This window comes from Pteropus medius, unplaced genomic scaffold (genome assembly GCF_902729225.1).
Source record: "Pteropus medius unplaced genomic scaffold, Ma_sr-lr_union100, whole genome shotgun sequence".
In the NCBI taxonomy this organism is placed as follows: Eukaryota; Metazoa; Chordata; class Mammalia; order Chiroptera; family Pteropodidae; genus Pteropus; species Pteropus medius.
This window is the reverse complement of record NW_024355523.1, coordinates 2503546-2529473: the sequence shown is the minus strand read 5'-3', so window position 1 is coordinate 2529473 and position 25928 is coordinate 2503546. Positions and strand designations below refer to the sequence as shown.

Sequence of the window (25928 nt, the reverse complement as noted above, 5' to 3'; positions counted from 1 at the left end):
CCTGCTCTAGGAAAAAGCCGCTGCGGGCGATGGCAGAGACCCGCCTCTGCGCTCTGCGGCAACGTGTGACGTCATGCGGGGCGGGGCTTCGGAGGCGAGCGAAGGGAGGGACCAAGGCCTAGAGCCGGATAGTTACGCCACTCGCACTTAGAGAAGTGCTAACGGGACAGTGGTGCAGGCCAATCGCAATCAGTCTTCTGGAGGCTGAGAGACTGGGGTGGAGACTTCCGAGACTGCAGTTGCAGGTGGGTAATCTCTGGGGTCTGTGGGAGTAGTGGGATGATAGCGCCTTATTTCTGGGGACAAGGATCGGCACCTATGACCCACAGAAGATTATTCCCTTGGCTTCAGCATCTTCTGCTGCCCCTTCATATTCTGGGCCAGGAGAGGTTTCCGCGGCCGGGAGGGGTCTTCATGGTGCTCCCTGCACGGTGGCCCTGAGTTGCCATCTAACTCCCTACCCCCAGCCCCTTGGGTTGGAGCCCCTGCTCACCTAGGACACTTCCTACCCTAAGCAGCCACCCACCCTGAAACCCCCCTTCGGAGGCTGGGGCAGCCTAGGATTCAGGCGCCCGCCCCGCCTGAATCCTAGGCTGCCATCGAGCAGCTGGGCTAATGCTGACCCCTGTTACAGCCATCAAGTGACCCAGGTGTTGTTTTGTGATTGCCAAGCCTGGACCAGAGCCCTAGGGAGAATACTGAGGATTCTATTGTTGAGGCACCAGTGGTTCCACCACATCAGAGGTCCTTGCTTTAAAAGCAGCACAACCAAGTTAAATAACTTCAGCAGCCCTTCAGAGTTACTCTGTGCCTTTGCTCAGTTATTTTCTTAAACTTTATGAAGGTACGTATTGATGTCTTCATTTCCACAGTTGTTCCATGTAGCCTATATAAGTGACTTATATGAAAGTCCTCGTGATTAAAGTCTCTTTCTGCTTTTGGTCTAGGGAGAAGTTGATTTCTGCAGATTGTAAATGCCTGTCTATGGTAGATTAAATGCTACACTGTAGGATTCAGATTCCCTTTTCCTTTGGCTGCCAAAGAATGCCAAACAAGGCTAGCAGCAGTAATTAATACAATTATCTGAGGATTACTCCTATCCTCTTTAAGATGGATTCTATTGAGTTTGTATCTATACTTGTTTCCATTAGCTTTTCGTGGTAACTTGAGCCCTCTCCAGTCCTTAGAAGGTAAATGGGATTTTGAACACACAGACAAATCTTCATAGGGCTGTAAAATGAATTACTGGATTGACAATATCAATTTAGATAATACCATTGAAAATCTGTGTCAGGTGCCATATTTAAGATCTGTTTACCACCTGCAGAGAGTTTACAATCTGGCAAGGCAGATAAAACGTACAAAAAAATTGAAATGAGAAAATGTATAGATATGTAAAGTATAAGGTATCAACAATGATCATAATGTATGTAAGTATCATATAACTTTTCCATTGTCTTTTTGAACTCATTTTTATAATTTTGGTATATTTTGTTTCCAAAACACTTCTATATTCTATGTATTTCACATGTTCTAATTGCAGTAATTAGTATTGCTGATGGAGAAACTGAGATCAGAAAGAATTTGTGGAATTATTTAAATTCGGGTTTAGGAATTCATAGTCCATTCTTTTACCACTGAACTAAGCTCTATGTATTCAGTCTATATAGCCTAATATACAGGCAGGCAATGTAGTGGTTATTTGTACTTGTTCTTTCTGCCTAGAATATTCTTTCCTCCCATCATCACATTCCTCCGTATCATTCAGGTCTGAGCTCAAATGTCAAACCAAAGAGAATGTCTGTGCACAACAAATCTAAAAAGCTCACTCTTCCCACTCTCTACCCCCAAACCCAGCCTAGTACCCTCTTGGACACTCTATAGATTTCTTTAATCCCTTTCCCTGTCTACTTTTAAAATTCTTGTCTTTCGTGGCTTAGCTCAAACCTTATCTTTTGTTAAATGTACTCCAGAGTACATTTTTAAAAGTTAAAATATAGTCTATATAATTCATTTGGCAATTTTCTAGTACGGCCTTAGGACACCTATTGTCCCAAATGATTTGAATGTTAACTTGCCAATTAAAATGTAAACTACATGAGAGGGAATTTCATGTATACCTTACATTTTACAAATAGGTTAATGTTTTTGATGAACTTTTGCAATAGATTTTACTCTTTTCACAAGCTAACACTGATATTTATACTCTGTCTACTTTCCTCATTTTCTTAAGGAAATATGTGCAGTTAATTTGCCTAACCATATTTAGTAAACCCAAAAACTTATTGCAACATTTTTTATTGCATTGGTTAGGTAGGGGAAAGGACTAACGTGATAGAGGTTTGGCAAGCTTGCGAGGAGTAGTCATCTTGCCAGGTCCTGATCTGTGGCTTCTTAGAATTCTGAGAGTTGTGTTCTATTTTCAGTTCTTCCACCAAATTAGCCCTGTGACTTTGGGTAAATCATATAACCTCTCCCAGGTGTAAATTTCAGTGGAAAGCCATCAAATGAGATTCTCTGTACAACTTGGTGACTTTTTTAGGTAATGTTCAGTAGCTTTTTTTTTTTTTTTTTAACAGCTTAAACTTGATTCCATTGCAAAACTTCCTTTCCAGGACTTCAGTAAATTACTTCATAATTTTACTGGTTACTCAAGGAAGAAACCTTGATTCCACCTTTCTCTCAATTCCTATATTCGATGACCCCAAAATTCTATTTGTTCTACTTCTAAAACAGAGATTAAATCCATCTATTTCTTCCCATCTCCACTGTTAACACTCTAGTCTGAACCACCATCATATCCCACTGGAAATACTGATTAGTTTTCTATCCTGAATGAGATAGGGGAACATTGTCTTTCTTCATCCCTTGAGCACTCCTGAACCAATCTGTTTTCAGAGCTATGTCTAGAAGTTCATGCCCTTCAATCTCGGTGCTATGTGGACTCTTAATTAGAATGAGAAGGCCAGACCAGCAAGATAGGAAACCTGAAGAGTGTTAGCACAGAAGAGAAAGGGGAACTACTTGACAGTGTGAGTCCTTCTAAGGAGAGAGAAGTTAGCATTGACTAAAAGATGGTAATATGGTGACATTGACATGAGCACTTTTAGTGTGGAGAAAGAGGAACTTGATTGTAGTGCATTGCAATGATAACTGGAAGTGAAGTTACTATAGATCATTCTTTAAAGAAGTTTTTCTGGGTTAGGCAGTAGAAAAATAGGATGACAGCTAGAGGGGAATAAAAAGTCAAAGGATAGATTTTTGTTCGTTTGATGTTTGTTTCTTATGTGAAATACTAGAATTTGTACACTGATGGAAAATGTCCAGTATGGTATGAGAAATAGTTGATATTGCAGAGGGGGTAGTGTCTGTGTGTGTTCACCATCCTAAAGGGTACTTCAGAGTGGTGACCTTTTCTGTGTTGTGTTTGGCTGTATGCTGAATATCTGGAATAGTGCTTGCCACAAGAATAGCTACTCTGTAAACTTTCTAATGTGATCTATAGTAACTTCACTTCCAGTTATCATTGCAATGCCTTTTGTCACTATATTTATATAAAAGATAATTATATATATACCATTAGGTTCAACTTTTACTCATGAACAATAATTGATTTAATCTAATACAAGATCTAAATTATATACATGTTTTTAATAACAGGTTAATATAAAAATGTTTGTTGGGATTTTTTAAATTGGTATTCTCAAGACTTATGCCACTACAGAAATACAGTTTTTATCCTTTTGAAAGTCTCAAGTTTGGGTAACTTTAAGCTGTTTCGTCTTCATTCAACTTATTTTTAAAAACTGAGGGACCCATATATACCAAAAATAAAACGATGTGAGGTTTATTTTGCATTTTCTATGTGTTTTGAACAAGAACAAAACTGGAACGTCGAAATAGTTTCTGAATTTATATATTGGTTTTCTATTCTGCTACTTTATTGAATTCATTTATTAGTTCTAACATTTTTTTCGGCGGCGTATTTAGGATTTGCTATATATAAAATGATGTCATCTCCAAAGACAGTTTTACTTCTTTCCAATTCTGATGCCTTTTGTTTTTCTTTCCTGATTACTGTGGCTGAAACTTCCAGTACTATGTTGAATAATGGTAAGAGTGAGCACCCATATCTCAGTCCTGATATTAAAGGAAAAGCTTTCAACCTTTCACAATTAAGTATTGTATTAGCTGTGGGCTTTTCATATTTGGCCTTTATTCTTGTGTAGAGATATTTTCTTTCTATGCCCAATTTGTTAAGAATTTTTATCATGAATGTGTGTTGAATTTTCAAGTGCTTTTTCAGAATCTATTGAGATGATGATATCATTTTTATCTTTAAAATTAATGTGATAAATCACATTTATTGATTTTCATCTGTTGAACCATCCTTACATCTCAGGGATGAATCATGGCATATGATCCATTTCATATGCAGTTGAATTCAGCTTGCTAGTATCATATTGAGAATTTTCGCACCTATATTCATCAGGGATATTGGCCTGTAGTTTTATTTTTTTGTAGTGGCCTTGTCTGGCTTTGGTATCATGGTAACGCTGGCCTTGTAAAATGTTAAGAAGTGTTCCCTCCTCTTCAGTTTTTCGGAAGTGTTTGAGAAGGACTGGCCTTAATTCTTCTTTAAGTGTTTGATAAAATTCACCCACGAATCCATCTGATCTTGGACTTTTCTTTGTTGGGAGGTTTTTGATTGCTTATTTAATTTTATAGTAATTGGTCTGTTCAAATTTTCTATTTCTTCATGATTCAGACTTGTTTCTAGGAATTTATCCAGTTCATCTAGGTTGTCCAGTTTGATGGAGTATAATTGTTCATAGTAGTTTCTTATCCTTTGTATTTCTGTGCTGTCAGTTCTGTCCTCTTTCATTTATAATTTTATTTAGGTTCTCTCTTTTGTAAGTCTAGGTAAAGGTTTGTCAACTTTATCTTTTCAACAAACCATCTTTTAGTTTTGTCGATCTTTCTATTATTTTCCTGTTTTCTATTTTTTTTATATCTACTCTAGTTTTTGTAATTCCCATACTTCTTTTTCCAGCTCCTTCAGATGTAAATTAAGTTGTTTAAGGTCCTTTTTCTTGATGAATGTGGTTATTGCCATAAACTTCCCTTTTAGAACTGCTTTTGCTACATCTCCTAAGCTTTGGTATGTTGTATTTCCATTTTCATGTGTCTCAAGATACTTTTTTATTTCCTATTTAATTTTGTTTCTGATACAGTGGTTGTTCAAGAGTGTGTTGTTTAATTTCCATATATTTGCCAATTTTCCAGTTTTCCTCCTGTTACTCAGTTCTAGTTTCATACAATTGTGGTCGAAAAACATAGTTGGTATGGTTTTACTCTTTGGAAATTTGCTGGGATTTGCTTTGCAGCTTAACATATGCTCTATCCTAGAAAATGTTCTGTATGTGCTTGAGAAGAATGATTATTCTGCTGTTGTTGGATAGAATGTTCTATATATATCTGTTCTCTTTGATCTATAATGTTGTTCAAATCATGTTTCTTTATTGATTTTCTGTCTGGATGATCTATTGTTGAAACTGGGGTATTAAAATCCCCAACTGTTACTGTACTGCCATTTATTTCTCTTGTTAGTTCTGTTAGTATTTGCTTTATATGTTTAGATGCTCTGATGTTAGGTGCATGAATATTTACAATTTTTTTATCTTCTGGATAGATTGATCCTATTATCATTATATAGTACTTTCTTTGTATGTTTTAGCCATTTTTAGCTTAAAGTCTATATTGTCTGATGTAAGCATAACTACCCATTTCTTTTGGTTACCATTTTCTTGAACTATCTTTTTTAATAATTGTTTTCAATTACAGTTGACATTCAATATTATATTAATTTCAGGTGTACAGCATAGTGGCTAGGTGTTTATATAACTTATGAATCCCCCTGATAAGCCTAGTACCTAGCTGATACCATACATAGTTATTACAATATGATAGACTATATTTCCTATGCTATACTTCACCTCCCTGTGACTATTTTGTACCTGCCAATTTGTATTTCTTAATCCCAGGCTCCCAAACCCCTTCCCATCTGGCAACTATCAGTTCGTTTTCTGTATCTTTGAGTCTGTTTCTGGTCTGGTTTTTTTTTTTTTTTTTTAGATTCCACATATAAGTGAAATTATATGGTATTTGTCTCTAAATTATTTTACTTAGCATAATAATACTCTAGGTCCATTGTCCATGTTGTCTCAAATGGTAAGATTGCATTTTTTTATGGCCAAGTAATAATATCCATTGTATACACACACCATCTTTATTCATTTGTCTGTTGATGGACATTTAGGTTGCTTCCTTATTTTAGCTATTGTAAATAATGCTGCAGTGAATTAGGAGTGCATGTATCTTTTGAAATAATGTTTTAGATTTCTTCAGATAAATACCCAGAAGTAGAATTGCTAGGTCGTAAGGTAGTTCTATTTTTAATTTTTTGATGAATCTCCATACTGTTTTCCATAGAGGCTGCAACAGTTTGCAATCCCACCAACAATGCATGAGGGTTCTCTTTTCTTCACATCCTCGTCAACACTTGCTTGTTGATTTACTGATAATAAACATTCTGACATGTGTGAGGTGATAGCTCATTGTGGTTTTAATTGGCATTTCTCTGATGATTGGTGATGTTGAGCATCTTTTTATATTCTGAATCTCCTCCTTGGAGATTTATTCAGGTCCTCTGCCCATTTTTTTAATCAGATTGTCTTTTTGGTATTTCGTTATATAAGTTCTTTATATTTTTCGGATATTTACCCATTATCAGATATATCAGTGATGAATATCTTCTCCCGTTCAGTAGGTTGTCTCTTCATTTAGTTGATGGTTTCCCTTGCTGTGCAAAACCTTTTTAGTTTGTTGTATTCCCATTCGTTTATTTTTTCTTATCTTTCCCTTGCCTGAGAAGACATATCCAAAAAATTTTTACTTAGAGCAATGTCAGAGAGCTTACTGCCTTTGTTTTCTTCTAGGAGTTTTATGGTTTGGTGTCTTACATTTAAAGACTTAAAGTTTGAGTTTATTCTTGTATATGGTGTAAGAACATGACTCAGATTTTTTTTTTATATATGTATATTTGTCCAGTTTTCCCAACAACATTTATTGAAGAAACTGTCTTTACCCCATTGTATATTCTTGCTTCCTTTATCATAGATTAAATGACCATATAGGTGTGGGTTTAGTTCTGGGTTCACATTTCTGTTCCATTAACCTATGTGTCTGTTTTTATGTAAGTACCATGCTGTTTTGATTAATATAACCTTGTAGTATAGTTTGATATCGGATAACGTGACACATCCAACTTTGTCCTTCCTTCTGAAGATTGCTTTGGCAATTAGGAGTATTTTGTAGTTCCATATAAATTTTAGAATTATTTTTTCTAGTCTGTGAAGAATGCCATTGTTATTTCGATAGGACTTACATTGAATCTGCAGATTGCTTTGGGTATTATGGGCATTTTAATGATGTTAATTCTTCCTATTCATGAGCCTGGTATATAATTCCATTTATTTGCATCTTCAATGTCTTATAATTTTCTGAGTACAGGTTATTTACCTTCTTGGTTAAATTTATTCCTATGTAATTTATTTCTTGATGCAATTGTAAATGGCATTGTTTTCTTAATTTCTCTCTCAGTTCATTATTGGTATATAAAAATGCAACCAATCTCTGAATATTAATTTTGTATCCTGCTACTTTACTGAATTCATTTCTCAGTTCTAATAGTTTTTTGGTGGACTATTTAGGGTTCCATATATGTAGTATTATGTCATCTGAAAATATAATTTTAGTATTCCTTTCTGATTTGGATGCCTGTTATTTATTTTTTTATCTGATTGCTATGGCTAGGACTTCCGATACTATGTTGAATAAAAGTACTGAAAGGGGACATGCTTTATCCTGTTTCTGATCTTAAGGAGAATGTTTTAGCTTTTCACCACTGAGTATGATGTTAACTGTGGGTTTGTCTTATATGGCCTTAATTAGGTTGAGGTATTGTTCCCTCAATTCCCACTTTGCTGAGAGTTTTTATTATAAATGGATTATAGGTTGTCAAATGTTTTTTCTGCATCTATTGATATGATCATATAATGTTTTTCCTTCTTTTTGTTTATGTTATGTATCACATTAATTTATTTGCAGATATCGAACCAACCTTGCATCCCAAGAATAAATCTCATCTGACCATTGTGTGTGATCTTTTTAATGTATTGCTAAATTTGGTTTGCTAATATTTTGTTGAGGATTTTGGCATCTTTGTTCATCAGAGATATTGACATATCATTTTCTTTTTTTGTAATATCTTTGACTGATTTTGGAATCAGGGTAATGCTGGCCTAGTAATATGAGCTCAGGAGCTTTCCCTCATCTTCAGTTTTTAAGAATAGTTTGATAAGGATAGGTGTTAATTCTTCTTTGAATGTTTGGTAAAATTCACCTGTGAAGCCATCTGGTCCAAGACTTTTATTTGTTGGGAGTTTTTTGATTACTGATTTAGTTTCTAGTTATCAGTCTATTCTAATTTTCTATTTCTTCTTCATTCAGTCTTGGAAGATTGCATGTTTTTAAGAATTTATCCATTTCTTCCAGTTTGTCAAATTTGTTGGCATATTAATAGTTCATAGTGTTTTCTTATAATTCTTTGTATTTCTATGATGTCCATTGATTGGAGCATTTAATTCATTTACATTTGAAGTAATCGTTGATTGGTTTGCAGTTGTTGCCATTTTATTATTCCTATTTTTTATTTTTTTTCTTAAAGTAGTTCCTTTCACATTTCTTGTAATAGTGGTTTGTTGGTGATGAATTCCTATAGCTTTTTGTTGTCTGGCAAGCTCTTTATCTCTCTTTCAATTCTAAATGATAGCTTCACTGTGTAGAATTATCTTGATTGTGGATTCTTGCTTTTTACCATTTTGAATATCTCGTGCCAATCCCTTCTGGCCTCAAAGTTTCTGCTGAGAAGTCAATGGACAGTCTTAAGGGAAGTTCCTTGTAGGTAAGTAATTGCTTTTCTCTTGCTGCTAAGATTCTCTCTTTGTCTTTAACCTTTGGCATTTTAATTATGATGTGTCTTGGTATGGGCCTCTTTCGGTTCATCTTGTTTGAGACTCTATGATTCCTGGGCTTATATGTCTTATTTCCTTTGCCAGGTTAGGGAAGTTTTCCATCATTATTTCTTTAAATAGGTTTTCAATCCCTTGTTCTCTCTCTTCTCCTTCTAGTTCCCCTGTGGTGTTAATGTTGGTATGCTTGATGTTGTCCTAAAAGTCTCTTAAACTATCCTCATTTTTTTAAAATTCTTTTTCTTTTTGCTTTCCTAATTGGGTCCTCTTCCAAAAAGCTGATTCAGTCCTCTGCTTCATGTAATCTGTTGTCGATCCCTTCTAACATACTCTTCATCTCAGAAATTGTATTATTCATTTCCAACTGGCTCCCTATTATGTTTTCCATCTCCTTTTTTATGTTTTCTATCTCTTTGTTAAAGTTCTCACTGAGTTCATCTACTCTGCCCATAAGTTCATCAGGCATTCTTATAACCAGTGTTTTGAACTCTGCATCTAGTAGATTGCTTGCCTTCATTTTGTTTAGTTCTTTTTCTGGAGTTTTTGTCCTCTTGCAATTCGGACGTTTCTTTGTCTCCTCATTTTGGCTGATTGTTTAATTCTATGTATTAGGTAGATCTATGTCTCCTAGTTTTGGCAGAAGTGGCCTTATGTAGTATGTGTCTTGTGTGGCCCAGTGGCACAGTCTCCCTGGTCACCCAGGCCAGGTGCTACAGGAGTGTCCCTTGTGTGGGAAGTGTGTACCTTCTTGTTGTAGTTGAGCCTTGATTGCTGTTGCAGTGTCAGTGAGAAGGATTGACCCTCAGGCTGATTCGCTATGAGGAATGATCTTTGGGCCTCATGACTCTGGATATCCATTTCTCTACCCAGGTTTTGGAATTTTTCAGGCATTATGGCTTTTAAAATATTTTTTGTCTCTTTCTCTTTCTCTTCCTCCTGGCATTCTTTTCACATATATATATATTGTTCTTTTGATGTTGACTTTCTTCATTCTTTTTCATTATTTTTTTCCCCTTTTTTGTTCCTCCAACTGGGTAGTTTCATATGCCCTATCTTCTAGTTCACTGATTCTTTTGCTTGATTGAGTCTGATTTTTAAGCTCTCCATTGAATTCTTTAGGCCAGTCATTGTATTCTTCTACTTTGTATCTTCTACTAAGATATCTGTGGTTATTTTTTTAATGGTTTTTATTTCTTTGTTGAACTTCTCATTTTGTTTATGCATTGTTTTCCTCATTTTGTTTAATTGTATGTGTTTTCTTGTAGTTCACTAAACTTTAAGAGGATTATTCTGAATTCTTTGCAAACAGTTTGTAGATCTTCATTTCTTTAGGGTTAGTTATTGGAGCTTTACTACTTTCCCTTGGTGGTGTCATGTTGGCTTGGCTCTCTGCTCCAGTGCTGTTATAAACAGAGCTGTAGGTTGGGCTTCTCAATGTCCTGGATATTCTTCTTAGGCTTTCTGGTTGGGTAGGCTTGGAGGCTACCAAGGGATTTTGGTAGAAGGGGTTTGAATTTGCTTCCCAGCCTGGGCAGATCTGTGTAACAGACTCCAAAACCCATATGGCTTGCTTGCTGGGGATCTGAATAAGGCAAAACTGCACACTGAGCTCCCTGGTCAGATGGGTTCATCGCCTGAGCTTTGCCAGACAGGCAGGATTTCTGGCCAGGTGTTCTACTCAAGTGCTGCCTGACTATTCAGTTTCTTATGTGCTCTGGCTAGGTTTCTTGGTGGGGTGGGGCTGAGGGCTGCATTCAGCAGTAGACAGGGCTAAGAATTAGCTTCCTTACCCAGGCAGACAGCAAAACAGGCTCCAAGCCAGCAAGGCTGATTGTTCAGGGTCTCTAATCGGGCAAAAGCGTGCATCAAGTTCCCTAGCCAGATGGGATCACTATCTTGTGTTCAGATTTTTAAGAAACTGTCAGGTAATTTCTACTAGAGATGTATGAGTGATCCAGTACTTCTGCATCTTCTCAAGTATTTGGTGTTAACACTGTTTTTTTATATCAATCATTCTAACAGATGAGTAGTAATATTTCATTATGGACTTAAGTTTGTCCTTTTTTTTCTAGTTTCTTGCAGTGAGAGCTTAGACTATTGATTTCAGACCTTTCTCCTTTTCTAATTTAACCAATTAGTGCTATGAATTTTCTTCTCAGTGTTGTTTTAGCTCCATCTCACACATTTTGATATGTTGTATTTTCATTTTCATTCAGTTCAATGTTTTTTATTTCCCTTAAGACTTTCTCTTTGACTCATGGATTATTTAGAAGTGGGTTATTTACTTTCCAAGTATATGGACATTTTTGTGTTATCTTTTTCTTGTTTACTTCTAGTTTGATTCCATTGTGGTCAGAGAACATATTTTTGTGTAATTTCAATTCTTTGAAATCATTTGAGGCTTGTTTTGTGGGTCAGAATATGGTTACTCTTGTTTGTTAGGTGGAATTTTCTGTTGTTAGGTGGAATTTTCTATAAATGTTGATTAGACTCTGTTGGTTGATGATGTTAAGTTCTATATCACTGCTGATTTACTGTCTTCTTGTTCTATTAATTTTAGAGAGAGAGCAGTTAACATTTCCAGCTATAATAGTACATTTGTCTTTTTTTCAGTTCTGTCAGTTTTTGCTTCACATATTTTGCAACTTTATTGTTTGGTACATACACGTTCAAGTTTGCTATATCTTCTTGGTGGATTGACATGTAATATTCCTCTCTGTCTATGATAGTTCTTGCTGAAGTCTATCTGATATTAATATAGCCACATTTGTTTTTATTTTAAATTAACGCTTTCATAGTCTATCTTTTTTTCATCCTTTGACTTTCAACCTCTTATTCTATTCGAAGTGAGTTACTTGTAGGAAGTCTAAAGTTGGGTCATTTTTTAAAATACACGCTGTTAACTTCTGTCTTTTTATTGGTATACATAGACCATTTACATTTAGAACAATTATTGATATGTTAGTACTTAAGTTTGCTTTTTGGTTGTTATCTGTTTAGTCTCTCTGTTTTTATTGATTGATTGATTGATTGATTGATTGCCATTGATGCCTATAGCACCTGTTCTTCCTAGGTGGTCTCCCATCCAAATATTAACCAGGCCCGACCCTGCTTAGCTTCCGAGATCAGACATCGGGCTTGTTCAGGGTGGCATGGCCGTAGACCATGGACCATGGCTCCACTGGGGCACGAACCCAGGACCTTCTGCATGTAAAGCAGACGTGCTAACCGCTACACTATGGAACCACGTCCAATCTCTCTGTTTTTAATTTCTCTTTTTTTCCTGCTTTCTTATGGGTTACATGAACCTTTAGAATTTCATTTTAATTAAGCTATAGTGACTATGAGTGTATCTCTTTGTACAAACCTTTTAGTAGTTCCAGGTATTATATCATTTACATAAATATATATATGTGTGTATATGTATATGATTTATATTTTATGACAATACCAGCGTAAACATTTTACCAATTTGAGTAAAGTTTAGAAACTTTACACTCTTTTACTTCTCTTTACTCTCCCTCATATCCTCATTATATAATAGTTGAAAATAATTTCTTTATATACATTGAGATCCACATTAGGCAATGTTATAATTTTTGCTTCAAATATACATCTTAAATTATAAAAAGCAAGAAATAGAAAGTCTATTGAATTTAACCATATTGCTCTTACTCTGTTCTTTTTTCTTTTTCATACTATACGATTCCTTGTTTTATCATTCAACTGCTTCAAGAACTTCCTTATCTACCTTTTTAGAGTAGGCCTGCTCATGAGAAAGTCTCTTGTTTTTCTCCTTATCTCAAAATGTATTGATTTCCCCTACGTTCCCAGAGAATATTTTTATTAGTATAGAATTCTGGGTTGACAGTTCTTGTCTTTCAACACTTGAAAAATATTATGTCACTTCCTTCTGGCCTCCATAGTTTTTAGTAATAAATCTGTTGTCATTCCAATTGATTTCCCCCTATAGCTGAGGCATTTCTCACTGCTTGCAAAAAAATTTTTTTTTGTCTTTAGTTTTCAGAAGTTTGACTGTGATGTTCTTTGACATAGATTTCTTTAGATTTATTTTGTTTTGACTTCACTTAGAGTCCTGAATCTATAAGTGTATATCTTTTGCCATATTTGGGCCATTTTCAGTCATCATTTCGTCAAGTACTTTTTTAGTCCTACTTTTTTTTCCCTCTCCTTTTGGCACTCTGTTGACATGGATGTTAGGTTTTTCATTATAGTCACATGTTCCTCAGGCTCTGCTCATTTGTTTTCCAATCTGTTTTTTCTATTTTCAGTCTGTTTTTTTGTTTTTTGTTTTCATTGTGTTACATAGTGTTCAGATTGTATCGTTTCTGTTGTTCTCTCTTAAAGATCATTGACTCTTCCTTTTTTCCTCCTCCATTCTATTTAGTTACTATATCTGTTCTAAAATTTCCATTTGGTTCTTTATATCTTCTTTTTATTTGCTGAGATTTTCTATTTTTTCATTTGTCTAAAAGATTTTATAATTGTTCATTGAAGCATTTCTGTGATGGCTGCTTTAAAATTCTTGGCAGATAATTCTGACATCTGTGTCATCTCAGTGTTGGTATCTGTTGGTTGTTTTTTCTCATTGAGTTTGACATATTCTTGGTTCTTGGATATATAGAATATTATATTGCAAGACACTAAATCTTATTTAAATCTTGTGTTTTAGAGGGTCTTTTCTGACACTGCTCTGTTGGGTTAAAGTCACTACTTCCAGGTTGTGGTAGAAGTCCAGATTTTCCACCTCCCCTACCTTGACACCTGGGATAGGAGGAGCTCATTTTTACTGCCAGACAGAGCTGGGAGTTCATGTCTCCCTCTCTGTATCCTCTGATACCATTCTGGCTTGGAGACAGAGGGGTACCTTGTTACTGCTACCCACATGGTCTCCACTGACATCATGTGAGGGTAGCCATGTTACTGCTGAGTGACATGAAAATCCTGACTCTTCACGAGGCCTCTGACTCAGTATAAGTAAGGAGAGGGAGGAATGCCCTGTTACCACCAGGTGGTGATGGAAGTTCAGGCTCCCCCCATACCACATAATCACCACTTATGGTGCAGGAAGTGGGTGGACACTGTTACCACCCAGCAGAGATTAATGGCCTGGCTTCCCACTCAGCTTTCTCTGACACCACTCTAGTTGAGGGGATGGGAAGAGAGTTGAAGCACCTCATTGTAGCCTGTCAAGGGTGGAATTCTAGGTTCTCCATTCCACTTTTGCTAACTTGGATGGGTGTAAAGACTGAGCCTCCCAACGAGTTCTGTGGTTCTATGAAGCAGGCCATGAAGGGAAGACCCTACATTGCTGTTATGGATTACTGATGCTCTAGTCCATTGCTAGACTTGAGCAATAGACTGGGAATAACACCCAGTTCTTCAGAACTGTCCCCATGCCTCTCATTATCTCTTTCCCTTCATGACACCCACTCTCATTCTTAATGTCTCTCTGCTTACAGCTACTCAGAACAATGCTCACAAAATTACTGTAACTAACTTATTTTCCCAATAATCCTACCAATTACATCCTATTACTTCCCCCTGCATACGTGCACATGCACACGCATTCTCTTATATAGGCATACTGTTCTTAATATAGTATATCAGCTATCCAATGGAACTTCTGTGATGATGAAAATATTCTATATTTGTACTATACAGTAGCCACTAACCACATATATTAGTTGGGGGTTCTCCAGAGAAAATCAGTTGGAGGGGTGGGTGGGTGGGTGGGTGGATGGATAGATTTACTATAGAGAATTGGCTTATTTAATTATGTGATTGTGCAGGCTGAGAAGTCCCGAAATCTGCATTTGGCAAGCTGGAGACCCAGGACAGCCTATAGTAAAGTTGCAGTCCAAGTCTTAGTTCAAAAGTAGGAGAAGCCTGATGTCCCAACTCAAAGACGGGCAGAGAGGAAGAACCCTTTCTTATTCAGCCTTTTGTTTCTTTCAGGCTTTCAATGGATTGGATGAGTCCCACTCACATTAAGGGGGTCATTCTGTGTTACTCAGGCTACAAATTCAAATGTTAATCTCATCCAGAAACACTCTCATAGGCAGACCTACAAATAATGTTTAGCCAAATATCTGGGCACCCTGTGGCCCAGTGAAATTGACACGTAAAAGTAACCTTCATGTTACATATGTCTACTGACCACTTAAAATATGTCTAGAGCAACTAAGAAACTAAATTTTTAATTTTAAGTAATTTAAATTTAAATAGCTATATGTGGCTCATGGTTACTGTACACAGCAGTAGATTGTCCCAGTCCTAGATCACATCTCGGATTGATGCTGCAGAACCATTCAGACTGCTTCTCCGGTGTCTGTTTTCCACCTGATCTTGAAACTTCCCCTGTGGGCGAACCAAGCTGTCAAGTAAGAAGTCCAAATACCCTGAGACTGCCATGCTATAAGAAAGCATAAGCTAGTCACATGGTGCATCAAGAGAGAGACAGAGCCCTATCTGTTCTAGCGATCCCATTTGAAGCATCAGAAATGTGAATGAAGAAACCATATTGACCTCTAACCCAGTCAGACCTTCAGATGACTTCAGTCAGAGCTACCATCGACCCTAAACATATGAAAACCCCCAAGCAAGTAGCTCCAGCTAAACCCACAGAACCTTAAGAGATAATAAATTGTTGTCTTAAGCTGTTAATTTTTGGGTGATTTGCAAAGCAATTGATAACCATAACAGAAATATACTAAGGAATCAGGGTTCTCTATTTCTTTGGCTCCCCTAGTACCCAGTTTTCTTTTCTGTTCTGCTTCCCATTTCCTCACTTTTGGTGCTGTAAACTTTCATGCTTAGAACTGAATTTGCAGTTTGGGGAAGTCACAATTATCTGGCCTTCAGCTATCTGGAATTTTTGACGTCATGTTTAAAGGGCCTCTTGAAATAATATTATGTGCTCTTTTCCTTCCTGCTTTCAAATAGACCAACGTGGACCAACGCTTACCTTTTCTTCTTTGGTAAAGGCCATAACTAGTTAATTCAGTAAAACACTTTGATATTTTAAAATCAGTTTTCTTTTAAAAGTCTAATCCCAGAAGGCATATACCTGTGCTTTAAGATCAACATTTTAACATCTGTTTTGTTACCAGAAGAAAATAGATGAGAGGGGAGAGAGATGGGTTGGGCATATACCCAAATGGTAACTACTATGTAAATAATAGCTCTTACATATAACAAGACTGGTCATGTAGTGATATTCTATATAACCTAATTTATACAACTTATAAATTGTGCTACTTAACAAATTTATGTAGCCTTGAACTTTATCCATCAATAATATACTTTTTATTCCAGTGAGCACAATATTTATGAAAATTCAAAAGGAATTTATTATTGAATGTCACGAAATGTCATGTTTAGAACAAAGTGTACTTATGATTGTTTTTAGTGAGCATTTTCATGTAATTGACACCATAAGTACAAATTTTGGATCTGAAATTTAATTAGAACTCTACTGACATCAGCAATTTTTTTTTTTCATTCCAGGTCTAAGAACAGATTGAATTGGCTATGGATAATTCATATGATTTCAATCAACGAAGCTCATGTAATGGAATTCCATCTGAGAAGATAAACAGTTTCCTTGTGTCAGAAGATCATGGACAGAAAATCTTAAGTGTACTACAGAATTTTAGAGAACAAAATGTCTTTTATGATTTCAAAATAATTATGAAAGACGAAATAATCCCATGTCATCGTTGTGTGTTAGCAGCATGCAGTGACTTTTTCAGGTACTTTACCTTGTTTATCTGTGCCTCAGATTTTATAATACGGATAATTAAGTTATTTTTTTTTAAGTGTATTCAATTCACCCCCTCGAACCCCTCCGGAGCCCAACAGTAATTTTAATTCTTAAAAATTGCTAATTAGAACCTACATTAACCAATAATTTTTAAGTATGAAAATTTAAGACTACTTTTGTAAAGCTTAGGTTTTTCCTGGCCAGCATTTCCTGAAATTCCACAGAATATTAATCTCTTGAAATGTTCCAGGGGAAAAACAGTTTTGATCTGGAGTCAGTTTTATTTGGGGGGATCCCTGTACTGTATCACTTAGAAAAAGAGGAAAGGACTTCCTGATCCAAAATGGAGACAAAGTTCAAAGAAAACGAAGAGTCTGAGAGGGTTAGGGTTACAAAGTTCAAAGAAAACAAAGAATCTGAGAGGAAAACACATTTCAGTCATGTATTGTATCAATGGGGAAAAGGATTCAAACCCAGAGGATTTTAAGATTTCTCTCTCTTTGGCAAAGATATCTCTATAGTAGGGAGAAGTACCTCCAAAGCATTTCTGGAGAGCACCCAGCTTCTTCTAATTCTGGGCAACCTTCTGAACATGTCAGTTGTCTTACAGGGAATTTCCTAGTCATGATGACATTGTAAGAATCTACTCTTTTGACATCAGGTTTCTGATTCTTCAAATTAATGGTCAGACACATCACCCATCCTCTGTGGCCTCTTGGTCAGAAACACAGACCTTTTAGTTACCTCCTGGACTTCCGCCCTCCTAGTCATGCTCTAATAAACTTAAATTGTAATTTCAGTATTTTGCATTATATTCAATGTTAGAAGCAATTTTTATTTGAAGTGAGCAGGGTTTAAATCTCTAATAAATAAACAATAGAAACAGATTAATATTTAATGTATAAATACAAATTTTACTAGCTGTTTGCCTAATTAGGCTGTATGTCTTTGTCTTTTTTTTTTCTTTCCATTTCTTCTCCGAGGTAACCTAAATTATTCTTCTTTATACTCCACTGGGGCCATAACTGGTCTTATTCTCTGTCATTCTCAGGTTCCACCAGTTTCTTCTCACTTCTATTCTAATCCAGCTTTTCTTCTAAGTAATTCTTTTCTGTTTCCCTATCTTTCATGTCACCTCTTCATTAGAGGAGACTGTATGTATAATGGTTAAGTACTTGGCCTCTTAATACACATGCCCTAAATCTAAATCCCAGCTCTACCACTCATTAGACATGTGACCTTAGTTTAGGCAAATTATTTAACCTCTTCTAGCCTGTTTCCTTATTTGTAAAATATTAAGATAATAAAAGTAGAACCTAACTCATCATTATGAGAGTACAGTGACATAATGTATAAGTAATGGTAGGACAGTGCCCAGTACATTCAATTAATGTTAGCTACTATTATTATTATTTTCAAACCTAGCAAAGAAAAAAATGGAAATAATCTGGTGTGAACGCACAGCTTGATTTCCCTATAATGCTTTCATGTTAACAAAATAAGAAGTTAATGTAAGCATTTGAATTGGCAGTCCTACTCTTCATGCTGAAGTTATTAAGTATCTGCAGATAATTTTTGTCCATAGTGCTTTGTTCAGCCCACTCCTAGCTTTTTATGGACCTGTTTTAAATTTTTTAAAATTACTATTAAAACATAATATATTTAAACAATTTTCTACATGTAATGTTTCTATAGTGACCTAGATCCTTTATTATATAGTATTTTACTAATGTACAAATGTAGATGGAAATTCTATAATTTATACTCTTGTATGATAAAGCCATTAATTCATAAGACTTGTGTTATGATCAAACTCACTGGAGTATTGGGAAGAAAAATATAAAATAAAAATCGCAGAAAGTGCATAATGCATGATAAGTGCCCTTTATAAATGTTTTTGGAAAATGGAAATTATGATAGAAATGTGAAGTCACTGGAGACAAGATTGAAAAGGAATCACACATATTTTGTAACCACTTTATAATAAATTTGAGATCATCTGGATACTTTAAAGATGAGTAGAATGAAGTAGAGAAACATGATCTTACATGTGTCTTCTCAAGGAAAATGTGGAAGCTGATGATATATTAAAAGTACATTGGATCTGATAGAAAACATTTATTTTCTTAACAACAATAATAGCTAATACTTTGCATTGATTAACTCATTTATTCCTCTCACAACTCAGTGAAATAGGTACGGCAAGTATCCCCATTTTCAGATGAAGAATTTGAAGCTCAGTGAAATTAAATTCACCTCCCAAGGTCACACAGCTAATAAGTGGTAGAGGGTAGGTACCCACCTAGGCAGCCAGGTTCTACAGGTCATGTTCTTAATATTATTTTAAATTGACTATAGATGTCTTAACAACCTAATATAATTATCATCCCTAGTTTATATTTCTAATTTGGTATACATTATTGCAATACCCTACATAATGTGTAACATGTATATGATTTTTGTAACTAATTATTTTTGTATTGAGAAGTACCGAGTAGCTTAGTGGGACGGCTACCTTTCCTCAGAGGTATTCTGTATTTGGAAGCCCCTGCATATTTTTCAGTTGGAAGCTAGTCTCTCATAGCTTCAGTTACTCTCTAGAGTAGACTCTAAGAACGGAATTGGTTTTCCCCCAGGTTACTTGTACACCTAGGGGCCCCGCTCACATAGGTATGCTGGACAATACCGTCACAAATACAAACTGATATCAAACCAGAACCCAAACCAGCTGATGTACAGTGTTAATGAATGTTCAGCTGGCAGTCCCTTAGTTCTTTGTTGTAGCTCTTTCTACTTGATTCATAATCTCTGTTTGCTGTTCCACTGACAACCACCATAATGGTTTGTTTAAGGTGTAAAATATGAATAACTCTGGATACGAAGTTAATATAGGATGAATGAAAATATTGTTATCAAAACCAATAGTAAAATATATCTTAGTCTCCTACCCCATCATTTCCAAATAATTTATATTTTTGCTGAAACTCAGCCAAAAAATTTTCTAATTCTTTATATTCTGTCAGCTTTACCATGTTGGAATAAATTAAAACTTATGAAGACCTGTCAAGCTGGTCTAAATATTCATGGAGATGGGGATCCAACTCCATCTCTCTCTGGCTATTTCTACAAAAACTTATTTTTTAGTCTTTTTGGCTGGATGTGGTACACTGTTATTGTTTAGTTTTATGAAATAACATTCTCTTTTTCCTAAAGTGCTAAATGAAATGTGTCTTTTTAGACATGTGTTTATCTCATTTGGTGGATTTCCCCCCACAGACAGGTTCATTGGAAACATCTGATATCTCACTGTATTACATCTTTCACAGATCTCGCTCCTGCCAGATTGAAAATTAATTTGAAAGAGACTTTTAAATTCTAAACCCAGAAGCATTATGTATTTTAAGTAATTTTGATTATCACCTACAGAGTTGATACGAATTAACCCATAAATAAATTCAGCCAATAGGGAGATTTTACCCTAATTTTATGAATAAGAGAACATTAGATCAGTATACAAAATTTGAATCTTTTTATAGCCTTCTTTGGATTAGTTGCTGTAGCTCAGCTATAATGTATATGTTTTGCAATATGAGAGTTATGTAATATGTGTTTTACAGATTACTAGTATGGTATATTACTGTTCTAGATATTTAAATAATTTATCAGGATGCTTTTAAAATATAGTTCATAAATATATTTTAAATCAATCTAAGGGTAAAGGAAACCTTTTTAAGGTAATATTGAAAATTATCATAGAATAAAATATTTCAGTCTACTTGTTCTTCTGTGTTCTTTATTTTTGCAGGGCGATGTTTGAAGTAAACATGAAGGAAAGAGATGGTGGAAGTGTTACTATTACTAATTTGTCCTCCAAAGCAGTAAAAGCATTTCTTGATTATGCCTATACTGGAAAAACAAAGATAACAGATGATAATGTAGAAATGTTCTTCCAGTTGTCATCATTTCTTCAAGTTTCCTTCCTATCCAAAGCTTGCAGTGACTTTTTAATAAAAAGCATTAATATTGTCAACTGTTTACAGTTATTATCTATATCAGATAGCTATGGCTCTACCCGTTTGTTTGATCATGCATTATACTTTGTACAACATCATTTTTCTTTATTATTTAAATCTAGTGATTTCTTAGAGATGAATTTTGGAATACTGCAAAAATGTCTGGAATCAGATGAATTAAATGTCCCTGAAGAAGAAACTGTACTGAAAGTTGTCCTTAGTTGGACTAAATATGACTTAGAATCAAGGCAAAAGCATCTGCCTTATTTGATTAAAAAGGTGAGATTACATCAGTTATCTGAGGAGACACTTCAAGACTACCTGTTCAATGAAGAGTGTTTACTCAAAAGCACAAACTGTTTTGACATAATCGTGGATGCAATTAAGTGTGTGCAAGGTTCTGGTGGACTCTTCCCTGATGCTCGACCATCCACAACTGAAAAATACATATTTGTTCATAAAACTGAGGAAAATGGAGAAAATCAATACACGTTTTGCTATAATATTAAAACTGATTCGTGGAAAATACTGCCACAGTCACACCTGATTGATTTGCCAGGATCTAGTCTGTCAAGTTATGGAGAGAAAATATTCTTGACAGGTGGTTGCAAAGGGCCGTGTTGTAGAACAGTTCGACTTCATATCGCAGAGTCATATCACGATGCCACTGATCAAGCCTGGTGCTACTGTCCAGTCAAAAATGACTTCTTCCTTGTGTCGGCTATGAAAACACCAAGAACGATGCATGCATCGGTCATGGCTCTCAATCGATTGTTCGTCATAGGTGGAAAAACTACAGGATCTCAGGACATTAAAAGTCTCTTAGATGTTGAATCTTACAACCCTCTTTCCAAAGAATGGACATCTGTCAGCCCGTTACCCAGGGGCATATACTACCCTGAGGCCAGCGCATGCCAAAATGTAATTTACGTTCTTGGATCAGAGGTAGAGATTACAGATGCCTTTAATCCATCACTTGATTGCTTTTTTAAATACAACGCTACAACTGATCAGTGGTCTGAATTAGTAGCAGAGTTTGGGCAGTTTTTTCATGCAACGTTAATTAAAGCTGTCCCAGTAAACTGCACACTGTATATATGTGACCTTTCCACCTATAAGGTTTATAGCTTCTGTCCAGATACGTGTGTTTGGAAGGGCGAAGGATCTTTTGAATGTGCAGGCTTTAATGCAGGTGCAGTTGGAATTGAAGACAAAATTTATATATTAGGTGGTGATTACGCGCCAGATGAAATCACAGATGAAGTGCAGGTCTACCACAGCAGCAGGTCCGAGTGGGAAGAAGTGTCACCAATGCCAAGGGCCTTAACTGAATTTTACTGCCAGGTGATTCAGTTTAATAAATACAGGGACCCATGGTTTTCTAATCATTTCTAAATGTACTGTCTGCTTAGACGTTCTAAAACTCTTCCAAGTCTAAAAACTTACCGTGAATTTGTTAACCTTAATAGTCGGTAAAAGGTCTTTCCATCTTAATAAGATAAAATGTACCTTCTATTAGAGAATTACAATGAATGTACATGATATATGAATTAGTGATTCCCAGAAACTTAATATACAAAATACATTTTACCAAATATACTGAATATAATTTAATCTTGGCGAATCCAGTATACTTAGTATTTTCGTATGTAAATAAAACTTGGCTTTGGTGTTTTGGTTTTTAAAGTACTTTATCCATGAAAGACAAATGGAAATAAAGTTCACAGATTCGTACTGTTTAGATGGGAGAAATCCCTTTGAGTAGTAAAAATGAATTATTTATACTTTATATGAAGTGAAAAATAAATTAGAGGGGAGAATTCTACCTTGTTACTACAAGTATAAGAGTTATTGAATTCCTGTCCTTTCGAATCATTGGTTAACTTCTTTAAAGTCCTTTTCTTTCGCTGTAGTCTGGTCAGAAATTTTTCTAAAATGTTCTAAACTGTACACTAAATATGGCTTAACTTATGATTGAACTCTTAAGAGCGTAATGTTATAATTCCATAATGTCATCAACTGTTACTGAAATGCTTTTAAAATTGCTGACTCTATTCTCAGTGTCAGTTGGTTTCACTTCTAACAGTATTATATCTCTCTTCTTATTTTTCTGGCTCAAGCTCAGTAAATTAACATTAATGATGTAATTATTAGTTCTAAGTTACACCTGACCTGAGTTTATCTTCACCCACTGAGTGAAATTCTTGGATTCCGGGATGGAAGTGCTAAAATACTTTTTCTGTATCATTGCTGGGTTCCAACATAATTGAGGATGTAGAAAATCAGACCTCTAGATAAGTGGATCATTATTCATTCATTTCTTAAACTTTTAAATGTCCAAATTGGAGGTCCGATAAGGAATTTCAGCATTTAAATTAATACCATATACATTTTCTGTCATGATATATACCAACTGTAAAGCACCATGTTGGTTTACCACTTTAGCAAATTAGTGAATTATTTTCTAAATTTAAAACAAATAACTGTGCTTTTGGTATTGATAGTAGTATTCACAACCTATATCTGTTTAGGTGTTTAATCATCTTTAACCCAAACAATGGAAAAGTATCAGTCATCCTTGTTCTCAGCCAAGATAATTCTGATTTGCAAGAGGATATGTATAATCAGTTTAGAAGATATAAACATATTTAGGTTTTAAGACCCCTGATTTACAGCTCAGGTAATGTATTGATTGGATTTTTCTGGAATCAAATGTTTCCCACATTCTGTAGTAAATGTTAATCTTTTGTCAGTATACATATTCTTTAGAAGTATGTTCCAAAGTGGAAATATGCTTAAGTGAAGGTTCTTTTAGTTTATCATATAAATGTATACAAGCATAGTTTTCAAATATATTTTTCAAAATAGAACAAGATATTAGATTACATTATCATGCAATTCCAAAATCAGGGACTGTCCCTAATCAGCTGACAGTTGCATAAAAAGTATTCTGTAGAATTCGTGGCCTTCACCCCTGCCTACCTTAGTTCACTCTGCCCTTTTGTGTGTGTTTGTGGCGGGCGAGGTGGGAGGTGGTTTGAAAACAAATTAAGACCATAACATAGTGGGCGACATATCTACGTGGAATTACTGAACTATTAATTTAAGCATATATAATTAAAATATGTTTAAAATAAATATTGTTTTAATCATTTTTGGAAGAAATGTTCATCTCTTCCAAAAAGGAGAGACTAAAGCAAAATAGAATCCCTGATCTTGTTTCATTATTGTACCGTCTTGATTTCCACTATTCTTCTCATTGGCCATTGATTTATGGTAATGTTTCTGGAAGTATCCTTGTTATCAAGGCCTACCTGGCTCCCTCTGCATTTGATTTAATACATTTTCTAATGTGCAAGGCTTTCTGTCTTAGTTTCTACAATTGCTGCAATTATTTGTTAATTATTTTCCCTTATTGCCATCCCTTTACATCTGTATCTGGTGTTCTTCATCAGTTATAACTGTACTCTGTCAGGTCATAAATCCTCAAACTCTTCCTTTATTTACTGTTCTTTTTCCTTGACATAAGAGCACTCTGTGCTGGGCTTAGCTCTGTTAATAATTGATCTTGTTCTCTCCAATTTTATATCTTCTTAAAAAGGTAGAACTTTATATTTGATCTGTCTGCCCCGGTTCAAAATTTGCAAGAAGCCAGCCATGCACACACATGGTCAGTGGCTGAACTGGTTGTATCATTCTGATCTTGCCATTCATAGTGGCTTTATTGTCCAAGAACCACATCTATCATTTTGGCCTCTCGCTTCATTCTGGATCTCTGAATGCAAGTCTCAGTACCCCCAGAAAGAGCTGTTTTTCCTGTCTATAGGGTTAGGTAAGAGGAAACAATCTTCCTTTTTCAATAGCCTCTTCCCTTGGTCTTTTTTTTTCTTTAAAATCTGCTTTCCTTTTATTACCGTCCTTCAGCCAATGCCACCGTGTAAGAGACAAAATGATTGTGCTCATTATCCAGATTGCTTTCATTCTTGTGGAAAAATTCTGTTTAACATTTCTAATCCTTTATCATTTGTCTTGTTCCACTACATTTGGATTATGCACGCAAAAAAATTTCTAATGAAATGTCTTCTAAAATCGAAAGTGGGAATATGGCATTATTAACTATAAAAAGGATTAAATTCAACATTTGTATGAGATCAATTCAAAGTTAATGGACATTCCTAGAACGATCTTCAAACTTCATTTAAAATGTGGAGCACCTTTTGTTCATCTATTGCCTGTGTGACTGAGCAGTATGTAGAATATTTGCATAATCAAAATTAACTACATTCTGGTTTGGGGAGAGAAAGAGGTCTTTATCACTGGTATTCATTACATGCTACCCTTGAAAGCTTGAATATTATTTGAGAGCGGCCACATCCTGCAACATGATTTCATTTTCACAGATACCAAGAAGAGCAATTGAATATGTGTTCAGCATACCTAGCTCAAGGTATACAATTAGAAAATCAAAAGTCAAGGATAGAGGAAAATATTTGTTTGCATTTGGGAATTTGGAAGCAATAAATATAGTGTAATGATTAAATATATTGTTGAATATATAGTGTTACTTTTAGATCATCTTTCTCAGTTTAATTGGACTCAGTGTCTGGAATCTCTTTTATACTTAAAATTGAATGTGTAAAACTCAAAAATGTCTTCCAGTAGGCTGCTCTGGAGGGCAACCTAAAAACAAAGGCTGGAATTTATGGGGAATACTTCTGTTCAATGTAAAAAACAACTTTATTCCACTTTATAAAGCCATATTTAGAATAAAACAAGTTATCAAAACTGGCATATGGCAGATGATTAGCCCAATAAATTCCTACACAACCAAATACGGAATGCACAACCAAAGATTTTTACATTCTATTTACATGTTTTTATCTTAATAATTTTCTGACGTATGACTAGTTACTTCCTCCTCTTATTTATTTTGCATTTTAGGCATTCTGAGTAACTTGATTTCAACAGTTCTGCATGTTCAAAACTTCAATAGGACCTGAGCCTTAAAACTACATCATTTCAGGAGCATTCTTATTA

General features: G+C 35.3%; 1 protein-coding gene and 1 pseudogene across 1 annotated transcript; one reads left to right on the top strand and one right to left on the bottom strand.

The window, feature by feature from the left end:
• The first annotated feature begins 27 nt into the window (after nt 1-27).
• Nucleotides 28-25431, top strand: KBTBD3 (kelch repeat and BTB domain containing 3). Its single transcript, XM_039858768.1, has 3 exons — nt 28-245; nt 16623-16867; nt 20684-25431. The coding sequence occupies exons 2-3, from the start codon at nt 16647-16649 to the stop codon at nt 22284-22286; spliced, it is 1824 nt and encodes a 607-aa protein (XP_039714702.1). The 5' UTR covers nt 28-245; nt 16623-16646; the 3' UTR covers nt 22287-25431.
• On the bottom strand, nt 12141-12256 carry LOC120599705 (uncharacterized; annotated as a pseudogene).
• Nucleotides 25432-25928: the final 497 nt, after the last annotated feature.

Excerpts from the sequence above, each read along its gene's own strand:
- KBTBD3 (XM_039858768.1), top strand. The coding sequence starts at position 16,647 with ATGGATAATTCATATGATTTCAATCAACGAAGCTCATGTAATGGAATT. Across the intron at positions 16,868-20,683 it reads GCATGCAGTGACTTTTTCAG|GGCGATGTTTGAAGTAAACA; the intron begins GTACTTTACCTT and ends TTATTTTTGCAG.